We start from the raw sequence: 10601 nt of genomic DNA on the forward strand, positions 1-10601 counted from the left end.
TGCAGTTGTAGTGGTCAGGGACACTGGAGGTCTCCCTGTCCTCCCACATCCCACAAGAGGAGCATTCTACTATCCTGCCTGGCATCCCTACTGTTCCAACTGTACAAATATAAAGAAGAAATCAATAAATAAATTGGAAGTAAACAGCTTTTTATCTTACTCAAGTCTCGAAGAGCTAAAGCATCAAGTAACCACTAAGAATAACTGGGAAAGCATAAGATCCTTTTGTCAACCACAAACATTATCCATATCAATAATGGCTGCTTCACTTGTCCCTGCCTTATTTTTATTTCTTGTTGCCAATCAATTCCAATTGTTGATTGGCCGCTGTTCTAACACCAAACGGCCATGAGATAATGTCTTATACTCATTCTGCAAACCTGAGTGAGGGATGTCTTCTCATGCTTCCAGTCACCAATTGGTTGATGTTCTGCAAGTCCATTGCACTCTACTATTGCCACATCTCTGTACCTCCTGACAACAGAAGTGGTTGAGGATCTGTACCCTCACAGGTCAACCTGGTCTACCTTGGGAAGGCAAGGTGTCAGGGATGAAGACCATCTCAGGACTACTGTGCAATGGTAGGATTCCCTCCTCCTAGCAGCCGGGATGTTCCTCTGAAGGTGCGTTCAGACGGAGGATGACCCTAAACGTCCGAGTGTGATAGACAATAGGTGCAGGAGTAGGCCATTCAGCCCTTCGAGCCAGCACCGCCATTCACTGTGATCATGGCTAATCATCCACAGTCAGTATCCAGTTCCTGCCTTATCCCCATAACCTTCGATTCCGCTATCTTTAAGAGCTTTATCCATCTCTTTCTTGAAAGCATCCAGAGACTTGGCCTCCACAGCCTTCTGGGGCAGAGCATTCCACACATCCACCACTCTCTGGGTGAAAAAGTTTTTCCTCCACTCCATTCTAAATGGCCTACCCCTTATTCTTAAACTGTGGCCTCTGGTTCTGGACTCACCTATCAGCTGGAACATGCTTCCTGCTTCCAGCATGTCCAATCCCTTAATAATCTTATATGTTTCAATAAGATCCCCTCTCAGTCTTCTAAATTCCAGAGTATACAGGCCCAGTCGCTCCAATCTTTCGACATATGACAGTCCCACCATCCCGGGAATTAACCTTGTGAACCTACGCTGCACTCCCTCAATAGCAAGAATGTCCTTCCTCAAATTTGTAGCCCAAAACTGCACACAATACTCCAGGTGTGGTCTCACCAGGGCCCTGTACAGCTGCAGAAGGACCTCTTTGCTCTTATACTCAATTCCCCTTGTTATGAAGGCCAGCATGCCATTAGCTTTCTTCACAGCCTGCTGGACCAGCTTGCTTGCTTTCAGTGACTGATGTACAAGATCTCATTGTACTTCCCCTTTTCCTAACTTGACTCCATTTAGATAATAATCTGCCTTCCTGTTCTTACCACCAGTGATTTTGCAGAACTGCACGGTTTGGTCACGGGTAAACAGGTGCACCGTCTTAATCCACTGCTGCCGATCCCCAGCTCCCACCTGCCTCTAACCGGGACACCCCCCACCCCACTGCGAGCGCCCGCGCGCGCACACACTCACTTACTCTCACGCACACTCACAGCCCCCTGGGGTGACCCAGCCTCACCTTGATACTGTGGAAGACCGGCAGGCGATACCTAGTCGCGTTCAGCTCCTCCCGCCTGACCGGCCGCTCCTCGCACAGCTCCATGGCCGCAGTCTCACGGCTCGCTGGCCAGCGACACCATCTCCAGACTCGCTGCATTTTCAAAGGACAGGACGCTGCCACTGACTAACCGTCGCTCTGAGCCACTCGCTTCGGTCTCGCAACTTACAGCTCGCACCCTAGTGACACGCCAGCGTCACGAGCAGCTTTCGCGTACGAGCCCGCCCTCGCCGAGCCCGCTGGAACTTTGCAGGCAGTGCAAGCACCGGAATCAACAGTGCAAACTATTTTACAGACTGTGCCAAGACAAGAAAGGAACTGACTAACTCGTTCATGCAGATAGTGCAAATACTGCACCCAGTGCAACATTATACTCAATGCAAGGTCAGGTAACGTAAAGGCAGATGTTGCAAAGCTTGTGGTGATTTACATAGAGATACAGTCCTATTCTCCCGACTGGAGTATCTGGTGGTCAATTGCTGAAGAGCCATTGTCTTGGTTACAGTATACATTCGAGGCGCCGACCAAGCTGACACTTGAGAAATTGAGTGCCATAATCAACAGGCACAAAACTGAACACCCCAATGAATCTGTGGAATGCTCTGCCTCAGACTGCTGTGAAGGCCAAGTCGGCAGGTATATTTAAGGCAGAAGTTGGAAAAATGGGGTGAAAACTGGCAAATGAAATTCAATGCAGACAGGTGTGAGGTGATCTGCTTTGCGAGGACAAACCAGGGTAGGATTTGCACAGTGGCAGTAGAACAGGATTAGGGGAGGTCAAGTGCCCCTAGTGACTGTATCTGCTGGAAGAGTGTCCTGCCACAGCTCTCAGATCAGGTAGATTGGTTGGAGTGGTGGATGGAATCACTGGGGAGGCAGAGAGTGTGAGGCGGGAGTAACAGGCAGGTAGTCACACTGCAGATTCAGACAGATATAGGCAGGCAGGTGGTGCAGGAGTGTCTTTTAGCCATTCTTTCTTATACAAGTACACTGCTTCAGACATTGTTTGGTGGATTGAGAGTAGACACTGTTGCTTTTTTGTACAAGAAGGGAAACAGAGATACTCCACAAAATGCTAGAGAAACTCAGCAGGTCAGGCAGCATCTATGGAACGGAACTAACAGTCGATGTTTTGGGCCGAGACCCTTCATCAGGACTAGGAAGAAAGGGTGAAGAAGCCAGAATGTGGGGGAGGGGAAGGAGCACAAGCTAGCAGTTGGTAGGTTAAGCCAGGTGAGGAGGAAAAGATTGTGGGTGATATAAGGAGGATGAAGTGAGAAGCTGGGAGATGATAGGTGGAAAAGGTAAAAGGCTGAAGAAGGAGGAATCTGATAGGAGAGGAGATGGGCCATATGAGAAAGGGACACCACAGGAGATGAGAAGGGAAGGGGTAAGAGAGGGACCAGAATGAAAGAGAAAGGGATGAGGGGAGACATTTCCAGAATGGGAGATTAGTTAGGAAGATTCAGTCGCTAGGTGTACATGGAGAGGTAGTAAATTGGATTAGACATTAGCTCAATGCGAGAAGCCAGAGAGTGGTAGTGGAGGATTGCTTCTCTGAGTGGAGGCCTGTGACTAGTGGTGTGCCAGGGGGATCAGTGCTGGGTCCATTGTTATTTGTCATCTATATCCATGATCTGGATGATAATAATGTAAATTGGACCAGCAAATTTGCTGATGATACAAAGATTGGAGCTATAGTGGACAGTGAGGAAAGTTTTCAAAGCTTGCAGAGGGATTTGGACCAGCTGGAAAAATGGGCTGAAAAATGGTAGATGGAGTTTAATACAGACAAGTGTGAGGTATTGCACTTTGGAAGGACAAACCAAGGTAGAACATACAAGGTAAGTGGTAGGACACAGAGGAGTGCAGTAGAACAGAGGGATCTGGGAATACAGATACAAAGTTCCCTAAAAGTGGTGTCACAGGTAGATAGGGTCGTAAAGAGAGCTTTTGGTACATTGGCCTTTATAAATCAAAGTATTGAGTGTAAGAGTTGGAATGTTATGGTGAGGTTGTATAAGGCATTGGTGAGGCTGAATTTGGAGGATTGTGTACAGTTTTGGTCACCAAATTACAGGAAGGATATTAATAAGGTTAAAAGAGTGCAAAGAAGGTTTACAAGGATGTTGCTGGGACTTGAGAAAGTGAGTTACAGAGAAAGGTTGAATAGGTTAGGACTTTATTCCCTGGAGTGTAGAAGAATGAGGGGAGATTTGATAGAGGTATATAAAATTATGATGGGTATAGATAGAGTGAATGCAAGCAGGCTTTTTCCACTGAAGCTAGGGGAGAAAAAAAACCAGAGGACATGGGTTAAGGGTGAAAGGGGAAAAGTTTAAAGGGAACATTGGGGGGGGCTTCTTCACACAGAGAGTGGTGGGAGTGTGGAATGAACTGCCAGATGAAGTGGTAAATGCGGGCTCACTTTTAATGTTTAAGAAAAACTTGGACAGGTACATGGATGGGAGGTGTATGGAGGGATATGGTCCAGGTGCAGGTCAGTGCGACTAGGCAGAAAAATGGTTCGGCACAGCCAAGAAGGGCCAAAAGGCCTGTTTCTGTGCTGTAATGTTCTATGGTTCTCGTTAGAGAAATGTACGTTTATGCTATCAGATTGGCGGCCATCCAGATGGAATATGAAATGTTACTCCTCCAACCTGAAAATAGCCTCATCAGGCACAAAACAAGGTTCATGGATTGACATGTTGGAGTTGGAATTGGAATAGGAAGTACAACTAAAATGTGTGGTCACTGGGAAGAGCTGCCTGTTGTGGTGGACAGGATGAAGGTGTCCCCCTGTCTACATTTGGTCTCACCAAAGTAGTGGAGGTCACACTGGGATCTGGCAGACTCAGTTGCTGACCCGACAGACACAGTGACCGCCCAATTTAATTTTAATTTTAATACACTGTTATATTCCATTGAGAATTAAACACTTTGGAGCAATAATGTTTCTTCCGTGACTAATTGGAAGATAATATTAGGGTAAAAGGGACTTTATAAGGTTTGATGAACATCTGGGATCAGTGACTAGATACACAGCAAAATGCATCGAGGATGTTACCATGATTAAATTCTACACTGCCAGGGAAAAGCAGAAACCATGGCTAACTACAGAGGCTCATGCACTGCAACAATTACCGCCCAGTAGTTCTGACTTCAACAATCATGAAGTGCTTTGAGCGGTAGGTAATGGATCGTATAAAATCCCACCTTCCAGCTACATTGGATCCTTTCCAGTTCGCCTACCACTCAAACCAGTCCACTGATGGTGCCTTAGCCTCAGCCCTCCATTCCATCCTGTTGCACCTAGAAAGCATTGCCTCATACGTCAGGATGTTGTTCATCGAAATCAGCTCGGCATTTAACACAATCATCTCTTAGAGGCTGGTAGGTGAACTGTTCTTGTTGGGACTCAACACTCCTCTCTGTAACTTAGACACTGGAATTCTTGATGGAAAGACCCCAGTTAGTTCAAGTTGGCAGCAACATCTGAATAGGGGAGAACCAGTGGATGTGGTATATTTGGATTTTCAAAAGGCTTTTGACAAGGTCCCACACAGGAGATTAGTGTGCAAACTTAAAGTACACAGTATTGGGGGTATGGTATTGATGTGGATAGAGAATTGGTTGGCAGACAGGAAGCAAAGAGTGGGAATAAACAGGACCTTTTCAGAATGGCAGGCGGTGACTAGTGGGGTACTGCAAGGCTCAGTGCTGGGACCCCAGTTGTTTACAATATATATTAATGACTTAGACGAGGGAATTAAATGCAGCATCTCCAAGTTTGCAGATGACATGAAGCTGGGCAGCAGTGTTAGCTGTGAGGAGGATGCTAAGAGGATGCAGGGTGACTTGGATAGGTTAGGTGAGTGGGCAAATTCATCGCAGATGCAATTTAGTTTGGATAAATGTGAGGTTATCCACTTTGGTGGCAAGAACAGGAAAACAGATTATTATCTGAATGGTGGCCAATTAGGAAAAGGGGAGGTGCAACGAGAACTGGGTGTCATTATACACCAATCATTGAAAGTGGGCATGCAGGTACAGCAGGTGGTGAAAAAGGCAAATGGTATGCTGGCATTCATAGCAAGAGGATTCGAGTACAGGAACAGGGAGGTACTACTGCAGTTGTACAAGGCCTTGGTGAGACCACACCTGGAGTATTGTGTGCAGTTTTGGTCCCCTAATCTGAGGAAAGACATTCTTGCCATAGAGGGAGTACAAAGAAGGTTCACCAGATTGATTCCTGGGATGGCAGGACTTTCATATGAAGAAAGACTGGATCGACTAGGCTTATACTCTCTGGAATTTAGAAGATTGAGGGGGGATCTTATTGAAACGTATAAAATTCTAAAGGGATTGGACAGGCTAGATGCAGGAAGATTGTTCCCGATGTTGGGGAGGTCCAGAACGAGGGGCCACAGTTTGAGGATAAAGGGGAAACCTTTTCAGTGCGCATGCGCCGGTCGTGCATGCAGCCTGTTACAGCCGTTCCGACCAGTATTCTTACTTTTTTAACATGCTATTTTTTGTATTTTTTTTCTCGGTAACACGTTGAAGCTGCACCCTCTCTAACATGCTGGTAGAGAGAGTTTTATTTGGGTTTTTAGCGCTGGAAATAGTTACATTCCGACACGTCTCATTAGCAGGGCAGAAACATGGTTGCATTGTTTATTCCAGGGACCAGCTGATTGAGCTTATGCCGGCCGGTTTACCGAGCAGAGCGGCGGACACCCCGGCTGAAATCTGGAGGAAAACACACAGAGTCAAGGAAAGAGGACCGGGTCGAGACAACAGAGACTTACGGAGAAGAGGAGTTCGGTGGGTAATAAAATGGACGAGCTCACGGTGCTAGCCAGGCGCCAGAGAACACTTCGGGAGAGCAGTGTTATGTTATACTGGAACGGGGCTGCACGAGGACATACCCGAGCAAAACTTTTCCATGGACGGCTGCCAGAACGTTCGGGCTGACCGGAAGTGCACTGAGAGCGGTAAGCGTAAAGCTGTTGGGTGCTTACTGTTCTAGTTAACAACGGATGGTGCAATCCGGGTCATATTATGATCGAGGAATGTGTTTGTAGACCGGATATTGAACTTTTTGCTGTTGGACTCCGGCCATATTCCACTGAGATACAACACCGGGCGTCACGGGAGGTTGTTCCTGCCTGTGGCCATCGAACTTTGCAGCTCCTCCCGTGGAGTGTCAGACACTCTGAGCCAATAGGCTGGTCCTGGACTTATTCCCATCTGGCATAGTTTGCATTTTGTTGTTTGATTGGTTGTGGTTTTTGTATTGTTATATTTATGCTCTATTCTTGGTTGGTGCGGCTGTAACGAAACCCAGTTTCCCTCGGGATCAATAAAGTATATCTATCTATCTTTTAGGACCGAGATGAGGAAAAACAACTTCACACAGAGAGTGCTGAATCTGTGGAATTCTCTGCCACAGGAACCAGTTGAGGCCAGTTCATGGGCTATATTTAAGAGGGAGTTAGATATGGCCCTTGTGGCTAAAGGAATCAGGGGTTATGGAGAGAAGGCAGGTACAGGGTTCTGAGTTGGATGATCAGCCATGATCATACTGAATGGCGGTGCAGGCTCAAAGGGCCGAATGGCCTACTCCTGCACCTATTTTCTATGTTTCTATCTCAAGTTCCATCACACTGAGCACTGGCACCCCGGGGTTGTGTGCTCAGACCACTGCTGACTCACGACTGCACTGCCAGACCCAGCTTAAATTGCATCATCAAGTTCACTGATGATACTACGGTGGTTGGCCTCGGCAGCAAAAATGACGAGTTGGCATACAGAGAGGAGGTAGAGGCTTGTCAAATGGTGCAAGAGCAACAACCTGAGTCTTAACGTGGGCGAGACAAAAGAGATGATTGTGGACTTCGGGAAGGCACAGGTCGACCTCTCTCCTTTGCACATCATTGCCTCTGCTGTGGAGAGTGAAGAGCACAAATATCCTTGGTAAGCAATGATGCATGATCTAACTTGGACCCACAACACCTCCGCACTTGTAAAGATGGCACAGCAGTGTCTGTGCTTCTTGTGGAGACTAAGGCATGCAAGGCTTCCTGTCCCCATTCTAACAACTTTCCACAGAATGGGCAGTAGCAAAAGGCAGGTGGAGCACCACCAGATGCGGTGAGTTCTTTCACTTTGAGTGGGGATTTGTCTTAAAAACTGTAGCCAGTGCACAGGTGTGGAAAGCGTCAGAGGCATTGGTGGCAGCAGAAGGCAGGCAGAGCACCACCAAACACGGCGAGTTATTTCTCCTTGCGTGGGGGTTTTTCTTATTTTTTAAACTATAAAAGAGAGGGTCTAGTGGAGCAGCCATTGTCGGAGTGGGGCTAGAGTCAGAGTGGGAACTTAGAGGCTTTGACTCAAGAGGCTGAGGCCAAAGAAACAAATAAGAGATGTAGGTTTTCCCTTTCGTTATTGCTGATTTAGCGTTGTTTGCCCATTGTACAGTACAGACAGGATGACAGATATGGCAGCGGAATGCTCCTCCTATAGGATGTGGGAATTCATGAAAACTGATGGTCTCCCTGATGACTATACCTGCGGGGAGTGCAGCCAACTCCAGCTCCTGAAAGACTGCATTTGGAGCTGGAGCTGGAGTTGGATGAACTAAGCATCATCCAGAAGGCAGAGCAATTGATGATAGGAGTTCTGAGCGGGTGGTTACACCCAAAGTGCAGAATTTGTGAAGTAGATGGTTGAACAGCGAGAGAGGTAAAGGGAGAAGGGAGTCAGTGCAGGGTCCTGCCATGACCATACCCCTGAGCAATAGGTATGGTCAACCTTTGGGGGTTGACCAATCTGGGCAAGGCAGCAGTAGCCAGACCAACAGCACTGTGATCAGCTCTGAGCCTCAGATGGGGATGGGTGAAGTTAGGTGGAGCAATAGTCATAGGGGACTCAATAGTTAGGGGAACCTCTGTGGCAGAAAAGGAGACACCAGAATGGTGTGTTACCTCCTGGGTGCTGGTGTCCAAGATCTCTGAGTAATTGCAGAATACTTTTGAAGGGGAGAGTGAGCAGCCAGAGGTTGTGGTACACGAGTGAGTGGCTGAGGAGAGGGTGCAGGGGGCAGGGTTTCAAGTTCATGGATCATTGGAACCTTTTCTGCGGATGGGGTAACCTGTACAAATGGGATGGTTTGCACCTGAACTGGAGAGGGACCAATATCCTGGGAGTGAGGTTTGCTAATACTGTTGGAGAGGGTTTAAACTAGATTTGCAAGGGGGTGGGAACCAAAGTGAGGAAGCAGAGGATGGGGCAGTTGGCGCACAAGTTGAGACGGCTTGTAGGGAGTTTCTGAGGAAGGTTAGGCATATGATAGAGCAAAGATGCACTCAGCCAGATGGTTTGAGATGTGTCTATTTTCATGCAAGGAGTATCATAAACAAGGTGGGTAAACTTAGAGCATGGATCAATACGTGAAACTATGACGTTGTGGCCATTTCAGAGACTTGGATGTCTCAGGGGCAGGAATGGCTGCTGAGTGTGCTGGGCTTTAGATGTTTCAAAAAGGACAGGGAGGGAGGCAAAAGAGGTGGGGGTGTGGCACTGCTGATCAGAGATAATATCATGGCTGCAGAAAAGGAGGAAGTCATGGAGGGATTCTCACAGTCAGTGTGGGTGGAAATTAGAAACAGGAAGGGGTCAATATGTTTTTTATAGACATCCCAATAGTAACAGAGACATCGAGGAGCAGATAGGGAAGCAGATTCTGGAACAGTGCAATAATAATAGGATTGTTGTGATGGGTGATTTTAACTTTCCTAATATTGACTGGCACCTCCTTAGAGCGAGAGGTTTGAATGGGGTGGAGTTTGTTAAGTGTGTTCAGGAAGGTTTCCTGATGCAACCTGCAGATAAGCCAACTGGAGGAGAGGCTGTACTTGATCTGGTTTTGGGAAATGCACCCGGTCAGGTGTCAGATCTCTCGGTGGGAGAGCATTTTGGAGGTAGTGATCACAACTCTATCTTCTTTACCATAGTGCTGGAGGGGGACAATTTGGGAAAACAATAAATTTGGTTCGGGGAAAATATGATGCTATTAGGCAGAAACTTGGGAGCATAAATTGGGAGTAGATGTTCTCGGGGAAATTCACAGCAGAAATGTGGCAAATGTTCAGGGAACACTTGCATGGCATTCTGCATAGGTATGTTCCATTGAGGCAGGGAAAGAATGGTACGATAAAAGAACCATGGTAGACAAAGGATGCAGAAAATCTAGTTAAGAAGAAAAGAAAAGCTTACGAAAGGTTCAAGAAACTAGGTACTGTTAGATCTGTAGAAAATTACAAGGGTGCCAGGAAGGAGTTTAAGAATGAAATTAGGAGAGCTGGAGGGGCCATGAGAAGGCCTTGGTGAGCAGGATTAAGGAAAACACCAAGACATTCTACACTAAATCTTATAACAACCAAAAAAAAACAAAGTGGATCTGTTCAAAGACATGTTTCTTGCTTACAAGGAGAAACACCTCCATCCTTTGTGGGTGGAGGCTGCTTCTGATTTACTACTTACAAAGTTCATTTTTTTATATGTTTTCAGGCTATTCTTTGGCTGTTATCTGTTCTGGAGGTTAGCTCTCCCACTGCAGTATTACTATAATATTCAAGGCCGGCAGTAGTTCAATCTCCACTTAGTTGCACAATGAGCAATGATCAAGACATTACATGCCTTTTGACATGTACACACTTAGTTTATAGCAAAGCACTTTGGGATTATACAGGTTCCATTTTGTCACATTTCAAGATTAAAGATATTAAAAAAAATTCAAGTTTTGAATATATCTCCACATCCTCCTCTGTAATCTGTATAGAGTCCATGAAGTTGATGCCGTTTTGCCTCACTTCTGTAGACTCTGTGTTCATCTGCTGAGTAAATACACATGCAAAAAATCCATTTACGATCTC

At 46.5% G+C, this 10601-nt stretch overlaps 1 protein-coding gene across 7 annotated transcripts in view; it reads right to left on the reverse strand.

The window, feature by feature from the left end:
• LOC140196509 (solute carrier organic anion transporter family member 2A1-like) overlaps positions 1 to 1913 on the reverse strand; it is a 407319-nt gene extending 405406 nt beyond the window's left edge. For 5 of the 7 annotated variants that reach the window (XR_011885727.1, XR_011885728.1, XR_011885729.1 and 2 more), the window contains exon 1: positions 1624 to 1913. Coding sequence is in view for 3 of the 7 variants with exons in the window: in XM_072255832.1 (XP_072111933.1) it covers positions 1624 to 1761 (138 nt within the window). In the remaining 4 variants the exon portion in view is untranslated. The remainder of the gene's footprint in view (positions 1 to 1623) is intronic. The other 2 variants (XM_072255831.1, XM_072255830.1) reach the window with 2 other exon arrangements.
• Between the last annotated feature and the right edge of the window lie 8688 nt (positions 1914 to 10601).

The sequence above is a fragment of the Mobula birostris genome, chromosome 4, assembly GCF_030028105.1.
Source record: "Mobula birostris isolate sMobBir1 chromosome 4, sMobBir1.hap1, whole genome shotgun sequence".
Taxonomy (NCBI): domain Eukaryota; kingdom Metazoa; phylum Chordata; class Chondrichthyes; order Myliobatiformes; family Myliobatidae; genus Mobula; species Mobula birostris.